The 21,599-nt window shown below is 32.5% G+C and overlaps 1 protein-coding gene across 1 annotated transcript in view; it reads right to left on the reverse strand.

Moving 5' to 3' along the window:
- mirr (iroquois-class homeodomain protein mirror) overlaps positions 1-12,728 on the reverse strand; it is a 99,226-nt gene extending 86,498 nt beyond the window's left edge. Inside the window, exon 1 of the mRNA XM_089645739.1 lies at positions 12,135-12,728. Coding sequence (XP_089501865.1) covers positions 12,135-12,176 — 42 coding nt within the window. The 5' untranslated portion in view covers positions 12,177-12,728. The remainder of the gene's footprint in view (positions 1-12,134) is intronic.
- Positions 12,729-21,599: the final 8,871 nt, after the last annotated feature.

Below are 21,599 nucleotides of genomic sequence, written 5' to 3' on the forward strand. Positions count from 1 at the left end.
GGCTTGGTAATCCTTCGCAACGATAAACCAAACAATATTAATTACTAATGAGATTCAACATTAAAAAAACTTACCCACGATGTAAAAAAATCTTTTTTAAAAGGTATCGGAAGAGACCGGCGTACCAGCAATAAAAATGAGACACGGAAAAGAGAAATTCGCTCAAAAAGAAGTTAAAACGTTTAAGAATAAACGCAAGATATTCGATTAATATAATGAGAAAATATCGAATTGAAAGCAGGCTTTTAGTATTTAGTTATTAAACATACATCCCTTGTACACACACTGGCTCTAAATCATGGGCAGATCAGATGATTCTAATAACGGATTCAAGGTAGCATTTTCCATTAAAAATTGGCTCATAGACATTCGTGTGGAGTTCTGGTTTCAAATGAATATATTTTGGAGCTAGGTATAAAGTATGAACCTTTCTATACCCGAGGATAATAATAATTAGATATTTTGTACAGCGCCGTGTTTGTGGAAAACCTCAAGAGCGCTGAACAAATATGAAATATGTAGGTTTAAATACGAAAATCGTCTAGAGTTATTTACAATTTTTACACATTTAGTTATTTACGATGTCGCGGATTGTGAAAGGTTTCTGGTTGTTTCTGACGTTTCTTATTTACATTATTTAAAAGACTTTTGGTAAGTACTATCTTACTAGACAATCTATGCAAAATGGGTATGTATCTTATCATAATTACCTATAATTTGTTGGTTCTAAAATTAACTCCAAAAGGGTATAAAATCGCACTATGCATATTCAGTAAAAGGAGTGTTAATTTATTTTTTTTAAATCCTTAATACAAATGTGTTTACTCCGATTTTTAAATCATACAAAATGTTACAATATAAATCTATAGGTACTATGCCTTCCTTAAAAACCTTTATTTTTATTGAGTTATCTATTTATCAAAGTTATTAAAAACAATTTAACATTATTTTGGTAGAGAGTAAAATATGTATATTTCGTTAAGCCCCGACTTCAGGATGAAGCGACTCCGCTGGGTATAATAAGCATGATGCTCTTTATATTGCACACATCAAAACCAATACATTGCCATTATTATAATTAACATTATTTGCATAATTTCAAATGAGTTTCAAGTTCAAATCTTTGTTTTCAAGTAGGTGTGACACGGCGATTATTTTCATTCGTATCTTGTATCCTTTCCACTGTATAATTAATTAGCATTATTTTTTGCCATTATCTTTGACTATATTTATAACAACTAATGTGTTTACATTTAGTGAACCATGGAAATGCATGTTTTGCAATTTTATTGGGAAATAATACACGACTTTGTTTTTATTTCAATGAGCTACTAATATTTATTCAGAGATATAGATATATTTTTACAGAGATATAGATATATTTATACAGAGATATAGATATATTTATTCAGAGATATAGATATATTTATACAGAGATATAGATATATTTATACAGAGATATAGATATATTTATACAGAGATATAGATATATTTATACAGAGATATAGATATATTTATACAGAGATATAGATATATTTATACAGAGATATAGATATATTTATACAGAGATATAGATATATTTATACAGAGATATAGATATATTTATACAGAGATATAGATATATTTATTCAGAGATATAGATATATTTATACAGAGATATAGATATATTTATACAGAGATATAGATATATTTATACAGAGATATAGATATATTTATACAGAGATATAGATATATTTATACAGAGATATAGATATATTTATACAGAGATATAGATATATTTATTCAGAGATATAGATATATTTATACAGAGATATAGATATATTTATACAGAGATATAGATATATTTATACAGAGATATAGATATATTTATACAGAGATATAGATATATTTATACAGAGATATAGATATATTTATACAGAGATATAGATATATTTATACAGAGAATTCCTAAATTGTGCAATTATTTCTCAACAGATAATATATTTTTGTAGCGCGTCTTGACTATAAATTGAGCATGTTTTGTAGTTTTAAATTTGAGTTAACCGGACAATTATTTTAATTAATACAAAGGTGTAATTCTTGTTTTTGTTGTTATATTATTTAGGTTTCATAATTAATTTTCATTCTCTCATCAATATAGTCACAAATAAAGAATTAAAAATGCCTAGCTTCATTCTACGTAATGGCAGAAACATTTCAACATTAAAAATCTTGTGTTCTTCTTTAGTCAAGTCGAACATAACCTACTCCGATTACATTGAAAATATTCAGCATTAATTTCTAAGATATATTAACTATAAACACGGTCTATAAAAAACTATAAATCACTTGATGAAAGTATAAAAATGATTCACATATAGACTTGTTTCCAACTTGACTTTTATTTTTTAAATTATTAATGGAATTATAGACAACCCCGATTTACTCAATCTACCATTCATAAATAGTAGATATGTTCAACTGCACGGAATATAGTTACTAGAACTAGAAGGCTATAATGACAAAATTTAATGAAAAAAATCAATTTGTATGGGTTCTATATATTTTAAATAGGTAGATCATTTTTCTTAATTACTGTTCAACTAAATTATTATGTTTATCACATGTTTGTAAAAGCCCGTAGAAGTATATAATATTAAAAATAAAATAACATTTTCACTATTTTTTTGGAAAACCTCAAAAACGGAAAAAAAGTTAACTAATTTGATATTAGGTAATATTTGTGGATGGGAATCAAAGATGCATTGGTCATGTGTAGAACTTATGACCATTATGTGTCCAAGTCATGTTCTTCCGCTTCCCATAGAGAGAGTATTTTGTTAATGACTACTTTGTCTAACAACATTCACACAAATACTCGTACAACATTAACCGTCTAGTTACAACGCGTGTGATTTTACTCCATCACGCACAGCGCACGCGCCTTTCCGCTCAACGTGGTGAAAAGGTACACACGTACACCAATACTGACTGGCAATACCGACGAGGGATGGCCTCAGGCATCCACCTTCTGGTTTTGTTAATACGCTTTTAAAATTAAGTACATTTTGTAATTTTTGAAAAAACATAGCGATTACATTAATAAAAAGTACTGTTAACAACACTCTTGGTGTATCAGTTTTTGGCTTTAGGCAACATTATTTAACGATGATCTAAGAAATGGAAATGTTAACGAATGGGAAATGTTTACATTTTTTGTGAGTGAAAAGTAAATGTCGAGGAATAAGGATGATTCTGGTTTGAAGACAACAGTGCATCAGGACAGCATATTTGTGGTGTAGGTACTGTGAATATACTTTCTTTTTCTGAGATTAAGTTATTATTACGGATACTCTAAGTTATTCTGAAGCTGGGAAGACTTTGACTGAAGATGCTAGCCTGTATATCGACTAACATCGGCTATCTTTGTAACCATTCTGGTATTAGACCCGAACGTCAGAGAGTTGTCTCTGTCATGTGGCGCTATATTATTTCCTATCTTGAAACTACATAAATTATATATCCTGTAATAAGTTGAAACTACTCACTCTAACCACATCCATTGAGCGGCTTTCAAACTACATATATATTTAAAAACTTTACAATATTATTTATATTGCGTAGATTTGACGTAATTAAGAATAATTCCTTGACGCAGCAGGAAGATAGAACACGATCTAGTGAATCTACCATATGAAATGATGTATCAATTTGATTGAGAGAATGTGTGCCGTAAGTCAAAACAGAGTTGCATCCCTTATGTCAACCGCTGCGGAAAAATAGGTACAATAAGCTAGGTTTGGTTAGGTTCAAATAGATTTGAAGAAATACTATTAGTTCTGTGAACAGTAGACTTCACGTAACGTTGATTATTCCGATTTGATGGACCAGAGCGCATGAGCGTGCTCTAGCGGAATAAAAAGGTACTATCAACCACGGCTACCATCTTGAAAGGATCGACCGGACCCGGAACATACAAACAAATTTACAAACAAAAGAAATGCTGAACAATGTGGCCTAGTTGAAACAGAACTTCCCTACGCTCCGTCAAATAGGGAATAGAATTTGGATTATAGTAGGTAGAGATTGGAAATTAAGATTGTGTGTTGATTTTATCTATTTTACAAAAAAAAAATAATAATTTGAGGCATGACACGAGCTTAATTTAAGTTAAGGTACTTACTTTTGAAATCCAAGTCCGTGACTGGCTAAAAAATTGCGAAACGATATGAAAAGGTATGAGCGTGCGCTTGGTCGGTAGGTGTGAATCTTGTGGGCCTATAGTGCCTATTATGAAAGCGTTCGTCCTTTTCTCCTGCTGCCACTGAGCGAGTGTGCGGTGTGCGTGCCTCCGTACACTCGTGTAGTCAGCGACGACAAAGTTCATTGTTCTTGTCGGACAAGTGAACGTCCAACGGAAATGATAATTGCTAATACACGTGAGGAGGTGAAACACCTTCGACGGATTTGGGCGCAATAAAAAGTCGGAAGTCATCCGACATTACTTTTCAATCTGCATTCAAAAGCACAAGAGCCTCTTCGGCAAAGTGACGGGACCATTATTGTGAAACGTGTACCTAATAATTCTATGTATCTACTCATTTAAGGTTTGCAATAATTCTCTTTTGTTGTTGTGATGTGATTAAGCATTTACTTAGCTTTTTCACCTACCGTCTAATTACATTTCAAACTATCTATCATTCGTCGCAAACAGTTAATAACTATACTACTGATGTTCACATTTATTTGGGACTAAATTTGATAGTACCTACCTACTTACAATTTTTGTTAAAATCTCTATATTTGACATTTGGTTTTTGACTTTTCTCACAAAAGCAATACTTGCTCCAAAGGCATGGCATGACAAAAATTATTAACATAAACTTTAATTTTGTTTAATTATTTGAAGAAAATATATTCTTAGCTTAAAATCAATGATATTTGAAAGGTTTTCTCTTCAGTGCCAAGGATTGATCTAATAAGATATTATAAAATTTAAATACCTTCCCAGCTAAGATTAGATTGATTTCCTGGTTTCTAAAATGCGATCGAACCTCGGTTTCGACTCAAAATATTAATTGCACTCAATGTGACAAGCGGAGGTGGTCAGCCCGGTGTAGCCTCGTCGGACGGACCTGCCGGCGGGTGATAAAATCGTAATTAGTGAAAAATCCGATCGCCGGCGTGTCGCCCGCTGACACTGCGTGTCGCGCGGCTACCTTGTCGCCGACATGACTGTGAAAACGCGATTGTGCTGTAGTAGCCCTGTGCACGGTGCACGCTCTAGCCCGCTATCTGCCCGCGTCACTCTAAACACTGAACCACTGAAGGATCATCGCTTATTTTATTAAGATACGATGTACCCTGGATTACTTCTGTCCCGATCCGACCTGTACCTACACCAAAGAGCAATGATTTTTTAGTTAATTTAATGAAAAAACAATGTTTTTAATAACGTGTCACCTTACCTTCTCTATTTTTTTTTCAATTAAATGGATATTACAAAGCTCCATAAAAACATGAGTTGAACCCATGATTTACAGACAGCAAAAGTTGTGTAAGATTAGTGACCGTTCGAGAGTAGTTTCAGCTTTAGACAATCTGATTTATATATATTAATTCATCGAACTTATTTAGTTGTTACTTTGAGTGAGCTTGGTCAATTAAAAAAATATATAAATAAGCTTAAAAAATGCTTTTTTATATTACTAATTTGCCAGTTCTACGTACTGCGTTTGTCGCAAAGCTTCTTATCTTACATGCATCGCAGTCGTCGTATAGCTACCTATTTATAGCAGGGACATGCACCGACTAAAGTACGCAAGACTACATTAATCATCCTTGGCTCTGCTGATATAATGCGCTGATTTTTATCAATATTATCTCCGACATGTTTCAGGGTTAATTATTGAAGAATTCTCGACACTCAAGTAGAATATATAACATGGATAGGCATCGCAAGCAAATTATGTACGAAGGTTGAAGAAAAATGAGTGAATTCAACCTCCCTGGCTTTATAGATGACTTTAAGAAATAAGATTTTTTTTTAAATTATTTTAGTATAAATATCAAAGATGTTTTGTATAATAGCATTATTACTTACAATAGTAGATACAAACATTCTACAAATGGGTTAAATTTGAGTGCAAACCTGATGTCGAGAGTGGTCTTTCGTTTCTCCGTATGATATAACATTATTTAATGAAAAAAACACCACTTTTTTTCAACACAGAAGTGGTGTATTACAAAGTGTGTTTTTTCATTTAATATATAATGCCACACCCCAAAGTATTTGCTTCATTCGAAGAAATGACCTTATTCGATTAGCAGGAACATACATTATAAAGATGATACTTAAAATACCTATATCCAATCTGTCTTGAAATACTTAGACAACAGATTTGCACTATTTGCAGCACTCTTTTTTACGTGAAATGTTTAGATTTTGATAATAATGTGTTTTAATTACAACTACTGTTGCCAAGTGCTATGTTGTAGTCTTTAATGCTTTACCTTTCCACATATTAATGTGTATAATAAATATATTATTTATTTTGTGAATTGTAAATATGGTAGGTAGAGTATCGATTCAATATTTTGAATAGTTTCAGTAATACGAATTGAATGAATTGCAATGACACCAGACAAAAGGACTACTTAGAGATTACTAAGAAAAAATTTGCTAATCGTGTCGCAATTTATACCCAAGATAGTGCGTCAGAATAACAAGTAATTAAATAATAACATAAAATAAAATAAAATGGCTATTTATTTCAGTTTCGTAATATGTGCATGATTGTTTATTTTGCTATCTAGGTATCATAGAAATTTTCGCACCAGCAACTTTACTAAGAACTTCTTAAGACGAAGCTTAATGCTAAGTCACTATTTTGATTGATCTTTATAACGAATTGGTGTACATTATGTATACCAAAAAATATGCTTTGGATAAATTGAAGGTTTTCCTATCGTTTCGCTTGAGTAGAATATAATTACTCACTAAAAATATAAATGTAAACTACTGAAAAAAACATTTTTTCAATAGAAATGTATGAACGCGTAAAGGAAACAACTTTTAAAAAATAAAGTATTATAGCTAAGATTATCTGCGACAGTTTCACTTGATTAACTTTTTTGCTTTCTTATAAAATTATATAAGAACCAGTTTTTTTTATTGAAATCGAACGTTTCTAGACTCCGTTTGTCAAGCGATTTTGATGCCTAGGTATTACCTACAAAATAAGGTATACCAAGAATATACACATTTTTGGCTTGTAGCTTCCTCTTAACATGTTTTTTGTATTAGAGTTTCGATTGATGTAATAATAAAGGTATTTTTCTTTAATAGTAATTTCAGTAAAAATGTTTATTTTAACTCAGAAAAGTGGACAGAGAATATTGTTTAATTTAAAACATTTTTGTTGAATTAGTTGAAACTCGTGTGCAATAACGTTTCTTGGTCAATAATATTCGTACCTCTAAGCATTCATGTTTCCTGGTCATGTGTTGATATCTCTTTACAGAAATAACTATTTAGCGGTTGATTATTATTGTCAGTTTTACTCAGATTACATAAAAACATATATTATGTACATTCAAATAATATGATATGGAATAAAGGAATATTGTATTACTTTCAAAACGGAATAATGATTCTCTCAAACAGTAAACGTGCATTGTTCGCCGAGAAATTATCGTATAATGTAGCGCATCTGGTTTCCCCGATTTATAATTTATTGATTCAAATAATTATATGTAAACTCCACAGACATAGGAATTAATAGACGAGAAGATAAGGGCGAGGGGTAAAATCAACTGTTGAAGAACGAAGGGGGTTAAGCTGACTGTGATTCGTCAATAAATCAATCTGACAGTAAATAGGCATCTCGCATTATAATATCACCATTTAGTTCTTTAAAGTAAAATCTGCATTTAAATGAATAGACATTTTTACATGGGAGCGCAAATTACTCGCCACGTTATGAACTAATTTGCGAAGTCCAAATTCGTCAAAGTAAATTTCTTCTGTTTGCAGAGTCGTAGTTAGTTTCAGAGTATTTAGTTAAGACACTTTTATAAATGTTCATAATTTACTTCCCAGCAACCAACCAGCTTTGTGTTTCGCGTCCAGACGTTTCTCGATGTGATAGTAACAACTGATTCATATTATACGATGTGAATATGCTTAAAATAAAGTAAAATAATGCTTATATATGGAATGTAATACGACAATTGGGTTTATTCTCTTTTTCACATCTATTTTTACAAGTTTTCATAGTACAAGTCAACATTTTGCCGTGTTATTTCGTAAAATGAACCGATGATGCCTCGACCATAGTTCGCACAAGAATGATGACGTCACGTTTTCAAATTTCATTTGAGGCCATACGCGAGCCCAGCCGGCTCAATGGAACCGGTATGGGGAGTGGGGATAATACGCTTTTAATCACTTAGGGCAGGTCTACTAATATTCATATGTCTATGGTAAACTCACACCTTTTCGTTGAAATGGCGTAACTACCCATAACAAGTGTTTATTATCCAATTACTAGAGTTTTATTCCTACAATAAAGGTATCATTCGTGTGAACGCGGTCGTCATACATTTGAGAAGAATACTTATTTTACGACTTCAATTGAAAATAATATAATTCAACACGAATAATGATGTTACCAACCAAATATCAGTGTATTCTGGAGTGTTAAATTTGTTCATCAACTGGAATAATACGCATATTTAAGAAGCCAAGGCCAATGTGCTTCTTCTCCTATCAAACATGCCGCCAATTATGGTTGGATTAAAACAATGTTTAGATATATGTAAAATATTATATTTATTGTTTCATACGTTTCTAGCCGAGCCGACTATAACCAATTGCACTTTATGCGAGCTATTTCATGTAGATATATCTACAGAGACGGGTGAAGTTATTTTCTGATCTTAAAATAATTTAAATAAAATAACTCGCTTTATATAAACCATTGTTTATTATAAAAGTAATTTGTTTCATAATCAATGGTTTCTTTGTCAAAAAAAATTGATTATACGTTTATTCTGACGAAGAAACTATTGGTTTTGAAACATGTTTATCATTTTTGATTAAATAGTGGTGTGAACAAAGTAAAAAGTTTTATTTTAATTACAATAACTGTCACAATATTAACAGGCAGAAATTTTGTAGATTTGCAATTATTGAAAATATCTAATAATTTTTTTTTTTAAAGTAATAAATAATTAGTGGTATAGAAGAAGTTGAATATATCCCTTAAATGTAGACTTTTTTTTTCTATTTAATTTATAAAATAAATTGTAGAAATCCTAGCCATGATGCGAAGCGAAAGGTTTTTTTAATACTTTAAATCATAAAGGAGAATACTTTAAAGAATAAATAACTAAAAAAACACGTTTGACTAGGTATATAAACTGCCCCGTTTTACGACAGTATAAAAATGAACTGATTTAGATTTTTCAAAATAAATAGATTTTTTTGAAAAGTGTATCAGTTTGCTTACAAATACACCTAAAACTTTTCATTTTCTGATAGCTAAGAATGTCATAAGTTAGTCTACTAACTCGCATGAACGAAAGAAAATGTGTTTTTATATAAATAGTTATAATATTAAAAAAAATTATAATCTAATTGAAAATAAATTTAAAATCACCTCAAGGGCGCTTTGAAATATATAATATATTTCTAAAATGATCTACCTTGTTAACAACTGACCTGACAAACAAATATCAACTTAAAACAGATTATATCTACTGGTTCGTAGATCACTAACACATAACTATATGTACAATAACCTTTAACCAATAACCGCGATACCGCGTTAGAATGTACATATATTATTGTTTATTTATATTCTGTACAGGAAGGTAATAAAATAAGAATCAAAAATCATTGTTTTTCAGGTTAGCCTATTCTATCACCGTTTTGTGAACGAGCACTACAATGAAGTCGTTTAAAATAAAAATATATTTCGTAATAATGTATTTGGCTACCAATAGGTAAGTATGTAATGTGATGGTATAAAAGAATATACGTAACTTCTAATTATTTTAATAAAACCCCACTCCGCCTCTGTACTCTGAAACGAACACGGACAGTCGGTAAGGGGATATGTACAAAAAGCACATTTTTTATATTATTTTAATTAACTTTGCTTAGAAATATGGCAAAGATTATAATATAACTTTAGTTAACGTGTAGTTCAATCAGAAAAAAAATCATGATAGAAACCATTGTACTGAGGAATTAATGATTTTTTATCTTTCTTAGTGGAACATATCAGAGCTTACAATATTACTGTTAATATCATGTACATTTGTAAAAGGTGTACATATACCTACCTAGCTACTATTATTAAAATTAATTAAGTTAATTAAAGAAAAAAATATATATCATCCAGTCGAGCGATTTGGGCATTTTATGGCAAGTTCGTAAAAATTTGTAGAGCGATCGCTTGTCATGATATGCCAAATTTATAAAACCTAAAATTTTGAGATAAAGGCGAAATCTAGGTGGATTCATTGGCCTTAAACTGCAGTAAGTAGTTTCACTTGTTTCGATATTAATATTTTGACGAATGATATCAATTAAATAATACGGTAAGTGTACATATATATATACAACCAATCGTTCGAGTGGGTATAGAATAGAAATGACAGGCAGTCACAATTAACTAGCCTAATTTATTTAATTTTTATTGCTGCCTTTACCTATGTTATTTTTAACGATAAAGTTGTAGGTAGGTACCTAAAAATGCAGCAAACATAACGTCTGTAACCAAGAGGGTCTTCCGACGACCCCATGCATTTTGTTGTTTTATGGGCTTTTAAACCATAGAAATCCCAATTATTCAGTCAATTATCAATGCTAACTTGTGTATTTGCGCAGGAATCCGTTAAATACTAAAATGATAATAATTTTGGGTACTACCTACTCCCGCACTTGGCTGTGGGATAATTAATAAAATTCGCAATATGATCATCGAACACTTATGTTGGTATGTACACAATACTTTAGACACGCGTGAAAAGAATTTTATTTCTCTTTAGGTAGATACTATAAATACTTCTTGGATAGTTTTTTTACCAGAACGAGTTCAGACAAACCTTTACCTAAAACTTCATGCCGATGCAAATAAAAGTGGTACTTTTTTTAAAGGAAAATCAATATCCTGTACCTACTTTGACAGAAGCGTAACTTTGAACTACGTTTAATCACGTAAATCAAAATTAACACTATGTTAATGTAATGGCTTAAAATACTATTCGTGTGTGTGTAATTAGTTATTAATTTAAACGTTTTCAATGTTTTAAAAATATGTTTTCTTTGCGTATGTATGTTTGTGTAGTATACTTAAATTACATATTACGATGTGGATAATATTCTATCATTCTCTTCTACATTCTACAGCAATTAGGGTAGGTACCTATCTAATAAGTATTATGTTTGCAGGTTAGTGTTGGGTATACAAAATATTTTTTATGATACAATATGTGTTCTAATGGATTTGTGTTTAACAATATGGGGAATAGAGTAAGGGACGGTATTAGATAAAAATACATAAAATACGTACTCATTATAATTATAATATTTATTAGGTATATGTATATATATAATTTTGTGAAATAAATGTAAAACTTATAAAATTTGTTTTGTTCATATAAAAAATTAAATTAAATAAATCTAAATAAAAGGGTTTTAACTGAGTTAATAAGTATTTTAAATAATAAACATGGCATTTAAATTGCACAAATTTCATTGTTTCGCTTTCGCTGTCTCGCTCTAACGCTACGAGCATTTGATTGTATCGCATACTTGATATGGTGAAACAATAAAAATGTAGGATTTACACAAAAAAATAAATGTCAGTTATTGCATAAAATTTCAACTGAAACGCAGTCAATAACATTGAAAACATTGGCAATGGGAAAATTTTATGGCAAAAATATCTTTAAATGTGTTTTCACGATTTTCCTGTAAAAATAATTAAGGTTATTAATGCACGGATTGGAGATGTTCATGCAATATAATAAGGAAAATAATATGTTGTGTTTTGTTATTTACTTTCAAGATCTTGAATATTGACAAAGTGTAAAGTTTTAATGAAATTATTGGGAAATGTTTTTCTTTTAAAATGATGACTTACCTGATTGGGGGGAGATGCTCTGAAGGCAAATTGGGATGTCATCCTGAATTAGTTCTTACGACGATCTGTTTATATCAACTGACAACCAAATGTCATCTATGTTTGTTCACACATCGTAGATATTACAGTCAACCAAAACAAGACGAAGTTTTACACAAACGATCACACAAAGGGCACTGTGGATTAGTTCGCAAGTTCACACACGAGGAGAGTTCACACACAAAACAATGTCAACCGAATATGAGTATAGTTGGCGGTGCAACGGCAACGGTACGCGACTCTACGCCGACAGCGTTCACATGTCACTGAGGAAAAGTATTCCCGGCTGGCTGTCACAACAGGAACGCGCGATCTGCATGCCGCTGATAACTCTATCGGAGTTATTGCCACTATTGATATTATCGGCTATTGTATGCCTCAGTAAGCCTGCCTGCTTGCTTGCTGTTTATCTGCGGGAGGTGACTGACGGATGCGCGCGGGTAGCCCGGTAGCTGCGACCAGGTGACGGTAATTGGCACCTCTGAGCTGCGGTCCCTCACACGGCTGACCTGTGTGTGTGTGTGTGTGTATTTTTGCGATCGACGGGTGGGGGCAGCGCGGCCGATTGGAGGGGGTAGAGCGAGAAAAAACGCTGAGGCGCGGGGAGATCGGACCTATACCCACACTCTTCACTCGCGCTGAGGATCCATAGAGATTATTAAAAATGTTTTTTTTTTTTTTTGCGCGAAAAAAAGTTTTTTATAAAAATCAGATTCACAACAAAAATTTAAAACGCCGCGAATGTTGCACTCTGGAGCTTGGCGGGAGCGGCCGGCCGGTAGCGCGGTGACAAATTGAGTAGAGGCAAACCTATCGGCGGCGTTGTCGGCGCGCGTTTGTAAAACAGACGAAGAAACAGAAAAAAAGTGCGACGCCTCGCTCGGGGCGCGGGGAGGGGCGTTCCCCGCCCCCCCCGCGCGCGGAAAAGGATAAAAAATCCCCCCGCGCGAGGCGATTGATCACGGTCTTGCATATAAAAATGATGTTTTTTTTGTCTCCTCGCTCCCCTCTCCGGGGCGTTTTTTCCCCACCCCTCTCGGGGCGGCCACGCCCCCCGCCCAAGGACCAATGGGGGCGCGGCGCCTCGCCCCCCGCCCCCCTCCACCCCCTGATCAACATCACTCGGTGGCTGCGCGCCCTGCAGTGCGCACGTCTGACGTCCGACAGTCGTTCAGAACAACAGAACTCTTCTTTAATTAGCAAGTTTCCATTTCCCTTCCTTTATCTCCATTTGCTGGAACATCGATGCACTAGCGAACAATATCTACACAAATACGAACGCTAGATTTAAAAGCAATATTCAGATTCCAATAAATCTTAGAATTGGAGTGCGCTGAAATCTGGGAAAATTTCTCAAAATCCGTTGCGTGAATGCTGAACCAAGTTTAACTCATTTTCGTTCTATGATCCAGTCGTAGGTCCATAAGTAGGAGCGTTGGATGATATTTTATTAGGCTGGGAAAGCTTACAATTTTACAATTTTTTCTATCATTATTACTAACGTGAATAAGTTTGTGGGTAGATTTCAGTTGAATAAAGGATTATAAAAACGATTTTTTTCGTTAACTGTGTCCACATTTTTTCCAGACTTCATAAATATTCTACAGTGTGTAAAGTATAAAACAGTTTATCAAAACATTTTTTCTAACAAAAGTTTTACCATAAAGAAATCTGTGATGGTTATTTAATTACTGCTTCGATTAAATCATATATTTATGAATTTGTTGGTCCAGGCTAGTTTTAAAGAAGTGTTATTGATAAATTTATCAATAGGACCTACCTAGTTTTCCACAATGATGTGATATTCTGAAAATAAGTTATTCTTTCGACTATTATAATAAAATTAGTAGGTAGGTAGTGCCTACTAGGCTTACTAATGTATTATCTTTTCTATGAATTTCATAAGTTTAGCTAAGCTTAAACATTTTTTACATGTCTATAATATCGAAACTAGAATAAAAGTGAATTTACATTACGTTTATTTTCCTGGCGTGAAAATCTGAAGCGCATTTTTGATTTAAGGATTTTAAACGGACAATTACGATTAATAACAGTTCATCAGTATTACTAAATAAATCATGGGCATTTTTTTCTTATTATAATGTATGTGGAATTTTTAAGTTTTGCAGGATTTGATGTCGGAAAAATAATGATTGTATGTTTTTTTTATATCAATAGGTTCCTATGTACCTTCCCATAGGTATATATTCCCATAATTTTTCTTCCAAAGTGCATTCAGGTCTCTAAGTTCATGTATATCCCAAGGGTAGGTAGGTGTGTTTAATTCAATGTCCCGCCGCTTGCGTTTGTTGCATCTTACGATGAATAAACATCTTTTTATAATTTGGATGATTTTAAATATCATTAACAAACCTAATCTAGGTGTGATTATACTTTGAAGTGCAACAATACATTATAACATTTGCTATCCCGTTTAAATAACGTACCTAGTATTAATAATAATATATTTTTGATGATTTTTATAGCGTCATTTTTGTGAAGAATCACTTCAACGGCGCTCTATAAATTTATAATATATCTCTACAATGCTCTATCTTATTGCTAACTATAGATTACACAAACTATTATCATTATTGTAGAAAGCAATCACTTTGTGGCTTGACATATTTAATAAAATAATATAAAATACTTTTTGTTTTAAAACCACGAGTTTTTAATAATTTTTATAACCGACCGGTTTCGCTTTACTCATACTTTCGCTTTAGTAATAATTTGTACCCTGAAGATGCTTGAGTAAAGCGAAACCGGTCGGTTATAAAAATTAGTGAAAACTCGTGGTTTTAAAACAAAAAGTATTTTATGTTATTTTATTAAACTATTATCAACTTATTTATCGAAAAACCACACCTACAGGATAATTAAAAATCAATAAAACATATATTTTTTAAACTTTATTTTTAACTCAATTAAGAAAAGAAAAAAACCATACCTTAAGACTAAAAATTACGATATTAAAACGTTTTTCATTTTTCTGATCTATTCAAATGGACTTATTAGGTACAAACCTTTGCGTTTTTTCTATGATAGTTACATCGGTTTGGATCCAGATAATATATTACTTTATCGTAATAATGTATCTAACATAGACAAGTAAGTATTTACTCTAAGTAGGTAGGTAGGTAGGTACCTACCTACCCATACTACAGATCTTTTATCTGAGCGAAACTCACTACAGAAAGGAATTCAGTACCCGCTGAGAGATTCGAACTCGATCAGACCGACTGCAAGCCGAGTTATATTTTGGCAACAAATATGTGTAGATACCTAGTTCACCTACAGTAACACTGCCAACATTCAAGTAGGTAGGTACTTTCGCAGAAAAGGGAGGAAGTCGATAACAGCTGTGGGATTTGAACTCGGTACGCGCGTGCTATTCCACCCCCGGGCTTTCTCCAAACGTAGAATTCTGTTAAGCAATCCCTAGGCTAGGCATATTCTATTCGGTGGCTGTAGTGAAGTGTAGGCCCAGCATTAGCAACAAATGTTCCTAAATAGGTACCTACTTATTACCCACCAGTTTTCATTTCATCACAGTGTATAGTACCTACCTCTAAAGGTATTTAGAACAGTAGGATCAAATTGGTAACCACATACAAGCATCGGTAGGTAGGAACTGAAATTATTATATATTTTTTTAATCGACTTGTACATTTTTTTCTGTAAAGCAACGCCATCTGTGAATCGTTTCTTGCAGATGCACCGTCTTAGGTACTACCTCACGATGTGAAATGAGAGAAGTTTTCTACGATGAGAATTTAGTGAAGAAGGGAAGTAAAGAAGGTACATAGTTTATGCAGAGTTCTATGATAAGGTACCTACCTACTTCTATTTTAGCTCCATTTGAAAGAATAAAAAGGAAGGTACACACTATTTAACACTTGCATAATATGTAACTGCCTACCTATTAGGATTCATTTACAATAACTATGTTAGCAGGCACAATAAAAGATAAAAACTTAGAACGTATTAGGTATTTGCATTGCGTCTTTGAACTGATTTTTCACAAAAAACTTCACTATGCAAATTACCTGATTATTATAAAATTTCTGAAAGTTTTAAGATGTAGGTAGGTACCTACAACAGTATATAAATTATTTGCAAATCTGTGACTATTTTTAATAAAGGCAAATTTTAATGCTAATATCTATTTCATAGTTTTAATTTGTTCTTGTGTTGTTCTTATTAATTTAAGTAAACTTCGAAATTAACTTTCAACCAATTTTGCAAATAGGGCTTTAATTTATTTGACGAAACTCACTGATTTACCTACCTATTACCTAATAGTTAGACTAGTCTATAGTTAATTATAACATAGATAATTTTAGAAATGTATTATATATTTTTACAGCGCCCTTGAAGTGATTTTGCACATAAACGGCGCTATGCAAATCATTAAAATATTATTATTATTAAAATAGTTTTAGATGCTTCCAATGTAAGTAAAAACAACAAACACCTACCTAGATCTATTTTACATAAAACAAAATAGTGACATTAATTGAAAACTTATCCGTGCAGCAAGGGGCGTCGGTAATTAAAAATTACGGATCCATAAATAAACACCGTTTTTGAGTTAGTTTCTCTTTTGACCGCCTACATGACCTGCCTAGTTTAAAAATCTATGAGAGTGAGAATGTATTATTATTTTAAATCTATGACAGTGAGAATGTGTATTATTATTATTATTTTGAATCTATGAGAGTGAGAATGTATTATTATTATTATTTTAAATCTATGAGAGTGAGAATGTATTATTATTTTATGTAATCTATTATAGTGAGAGTGTATTGTTCTTTTTTTAAAATCTAAGATGTATTATTTTTTTTAACCTATGATAATGAGAATTTATTATTTTTTTTTAAATCTTAAGAGTGAGAATGTTTTATTATTTTAAAAAACATTCAAGTCCATAGAAATCTTTATGCACTGTTGATTTCAATGTGAAATTGACAATGACGACTAAATACATTTTTTCTTTTTCTGTTAAATAATGTAAATATAATAGGTAAGTTCCAACCCACTTAACCTTCATATGAAATAAATGAGCGGCATGTAAACCCAACGTTATTTATCTATCATTAAAGGAAAGTGGTATTTTTGATCAAAAGGATAACTTCTAATAGCTCCTAAACAAACCATTCACACCATAGATTCACACCTTGAATTAAAAAAAAACCAACCAACTCACCAAAAGGCAGACATTTTAACCAATCCATTTCCCATTTTCAGTTTTCTACAAATTGCCACCTGGCTGCTTATTCCATTCGACGGGGTGTAGATAAAAGTTTAGACAGAGACAACCGTATGACAGTATGGAAAAATGTTCAAGTACAGTGCACCAATCGTATGGTGGCCGTGTTGTTCCCCTCGCACACCTCTGCGCCGACTAAACGGCACACACACCGAGGCGCGCGATGTCGGGTATCTTCACGCCTTATTTTTACTACTTTCATTGTTTAATAATTAATTAAATGATTTTTTTTGTATTTTTTTCTTTCAGTTTTCATACCATCTAGTAGCGTTTCAATAAGATCTGTTATTTGCATTTTTTATATACATACTTTCGATAAAATGCTCGCCAAACTGAGGACTCCCACTTGGAAAAAATCATAGTAACTGACAAAGTGGAAGGTAGGAGAAGCCAGAAGAAGAAGAATATTCATAGAAATCAAAATAATATCTGACCAGAAAAAGCACTCCTCTATCAGTGAAATCGGGAACCGTGATATTTGGACAGCTTTTCATACAATTTGGACAGCTTTACATGAAACTTTGGGTAAATTTCATGAAATTTGGACAGCTTTTCATGAAGTTAGTCAGTTTTTCTAACGTTCATTTTTTAGCTGGCATCGTTCATCAATTCTTATTAAGTCGAGAGATTTGTAGTTTTCACTTTAATTTCAAATACATTTGAAAATAATTATCGATTAATTAATCTCTTAATAGTTTAGAAGAAAATATCGAATACGAAATGTTTAAAAAAATGTGTTGACTTTTTTTGTTGGTCTTCTTTATAGCTTTTCATAAAGGAGGTGATAGGGGGTTATTTCATTTAAAAAAATCTTACTGTTGATCGCATTCAAAATTTGTGAAACTAAAAAAAACGTCAATAAAATCGCATGTAAACGAAATATAAGAGATCAGGAAATGTAAGAATTAAATTAAATTCTCGTGAAAAATTGCGTTGTTCGAAAAAGTTCCGAGTTTGATGAAGCCCTATAGACCCATGCGTACGAGAAACTTTAGTTGCGGCGGTAGTTGGCAACTATTTCAAAATCAATGCAAATTCAAAAAATCTGTCCCTAGGAACTCGTCGCCTCCGGGGCGCACCTCAATATCATAATGCATTTTGATGTTGGATTGTTGCCCGCAACTAAAGTTACTCATGTGCACCTCGCCTTATTGTGGTTCGTGTGTACTTAAGAAGTGCGGTGTTTTAAATAGCAGGTGTAAGCAAATGTAACAAAGAGTTCAACTTTAAAAAAAATATAGTAAAAAAACTGAAGAAAACCTTTTCTCACTGATAATTGTGAGGATAATTTGTTGCCCAACACAACGATTAGGCTATTTAGTAAATATACAAAACTAAATTAAAAGTACCTAAGAATGCTTTTATTTACTTCCAGTAGAAACACGAGCAGTTGTTAATAATACCTGAATATTTTTCCTAACTGTCATTTTGAAACCTAATTCATAAAGACTCTTCGATGTTATTCGATGTTATGAACCCAAATTTGAAGGCAAAATTTTCTACATTAGGAATATCTTAATTTGTTTTATATTTTTTTCTTGTGACACTATATAAATATAAACAAACTCTGTATATCCTGTTAATATTTTGAAGATACTTATCTGCTTTGGGTATAGTCCTCGATTTGTCCCAATGTTGTAAATCTTGGATTTGTGATGGATGATTTGCATAAACCAAGAGCGGCTTGGTAGCGAACTTATTTTTTTAAACTTGTTATTATATTTCTAGTGATTAATTATTATAAATTTTATCTCTTTATAGTAAATTATAAACTGCTTGTTATTACTAGTGATTACTAGAGAAGTAATGGGATTAGTTTGCGTTATTGACACTTAAAACCATAGAAAAAACACAAACATGACCTGCATTTTTGGCTATATTTGGTTGCGTTTACTTTAATAATAATAATGATAATTCGTTGATTTGTAAATCGCCGTTTTAGTGAGAAAAAATATCTCAAGGTGTACAATTTATTAGTTACTAGAAACATCATTATTATTTACAAACAAATAAAGAAAAACATACTTAGGTACTTGGCTGGTCACTTCTGATAAATACATTTTTTATAAGAAAGTTTACGACTTTTGCGTTCAGAGGACATTGATTTTACATTTGCCATTTTACCTTCCATTACTATTGATATTACGTTATAATATTAGTGGCAAAAGTAAAGTTGATATTTTTTTTAAAAGACTGGAGAATTTAGGAAATTTTAAACTTATAAAACTTACAAATTCTTAGTTGTTTACAATTTACAATGTTGAGGACTGTGAAAGTGAAAGGTTTCAGACTTTATGCATAAGACTGTCTAAAATGATGAGTATTAAGTTTAGCTCTGAATTCTGTCGTTTCTGTAATCATTAAATCATGTGGCAGTCCATTCCAGGCCTTAGGTCCTGACACTCCAAGGCTCGCTCACCGAACTTAGTATCTAATGTGCTCTTTGGACTCTTCAACCTTCTGATTTGAGCATTGATTTACTGTAAGAGCCCAGCTACTTACAAAATGAAACTAAAATGGTGAAAACAAAGAATAACATTAAAATGAAAATTAAATAATCTTGCTATGAAACTAAACAGTAGGTACCTAGGTACCTATCTATTTAATAAAATTTTGTAAAATCATAAATATATTTTTAAAAGATAATAAAAATACGCACGAACCCAGAAAGTTTGTTTATTAGGCACACGAGTTGTCCACTGTGCCAGCACGCTACGTTAGGTGAGACTACGGTATAATAAAAAGAGATAGTGCGCGGTGAAAAACGCTCTCCTAAATAACGATAGACTGAAACAAAAAACGCTTCCACGGCGGCGAAAGGGACAGAGCAATACAAAACTTTTTATTAATTATCCGACATCCATAGTAACTACCGAAGGTCAACTATTTCAATTTGCAATTTCATTCATAAGATTTGATTATCCTCAAATTTGTTATTATGGAAGCTGTTTTCGTTTTTTGGTTGACAATTTTTTACTTGGTATTATTGCTTAGTGCAATTCATTCGAGTATTGCCAGGTCACCATAAGTAATCTTTTTTGTTTAGCATTTCTCATTCTAAATTCTTTTTTTCATTTTTGATCAATACTTAATTCAGAAAGATTAATTTATTGTTAATCTGAAAACTTAAAATTTAAATTCGTTATTTTGAGAAGCCACATTACATATTTGGTAGGTTAGTGTTAAATAGTTTAATTCGTTTTGTATAAACCTCTTTTTGCTTGGCTTCCTCAAATGTTATCAGATATTTAAAGTTTGTTGACAGAGCGGGACGCGGCGATTGAGTCTAGTCGCAACAAACAGAACAAACCGCCTGAAAACCTTCACAAAAAGCCCGATCGGATTGTATTTAAGGACATCCGAGTGCTGCGACTCGTAACGCACGTTTTTACGAGGTGTTACGTTACTTTTATTTTTATATCCCAGCCGGGCGTACCTACAAAACGATTTATAAACGTTGGAAAGATGGAAAGAGACAAATAGCGTCATTTCCACTCGCGACAGCTGCGACCCGCGATCCACTCGTAAACAATAAACCGTAAAAATCCCCGAACGTACACATTTATTTTATTGCACCATAATATTAACAACAATTGATTATATTATATTGCTGAATAAACCCCGCAACATCCAACGTTGAAAATTGCACCGACGCGCTTCGTAAGAGCTAATATAAATCCCTTTAAAAACGATTTTCGAAGTTGATTGCTGCGGTTTATGAATCGTGGTTTGTTTTCAGCGATGGAAATTTTTATCACGAGCGAGCGGGACGCCAACACTTCGTGAGGCTCTTATTAAGAAGGTAGTTAAAACTCAGCCGGTTTGGTGAGGATAATTAACGCGGATCGACACCAGTTCAAAAAGCCAGACCTCCTGGTACGCGCATCGACCAGCTCGAAGCGCTTGAACTCACCTTTCGCAGGTTCAGTTTAATTTATTATCCGCTAGCTTGAATGGAGATACCGCTAATGCACGTCACACTTGGATTTAGTTCCGTGTGATTCAAACAGAGAGCGCCACTGATTGGAAAATGAGACATTTAAATTTGAAACTTTGAAGGAGAACTTTCGGAATAGTTTTTTCGTGGATTAATTCTACGGTTCTATGTCGATAGAGGTAATATCACCACTACGATGTTTTATTCTAGTTTGGCA

This window comes from Hesperophylax consimilis, chromosome 23, assembly GCF_061612785.1.
Source record: "Hesperophylax consimilis isolate HC1 chromosome 23, BYU_Hcon_1.0, whole genome shotgun sequence".
Classification (NCBI taxonomy): Eukaryota; Metazoa; Arthropoda; class Insecta; order Trichoptera; family Limnephilidae; genus Hesperophylax; species Hesperophylax consimilis.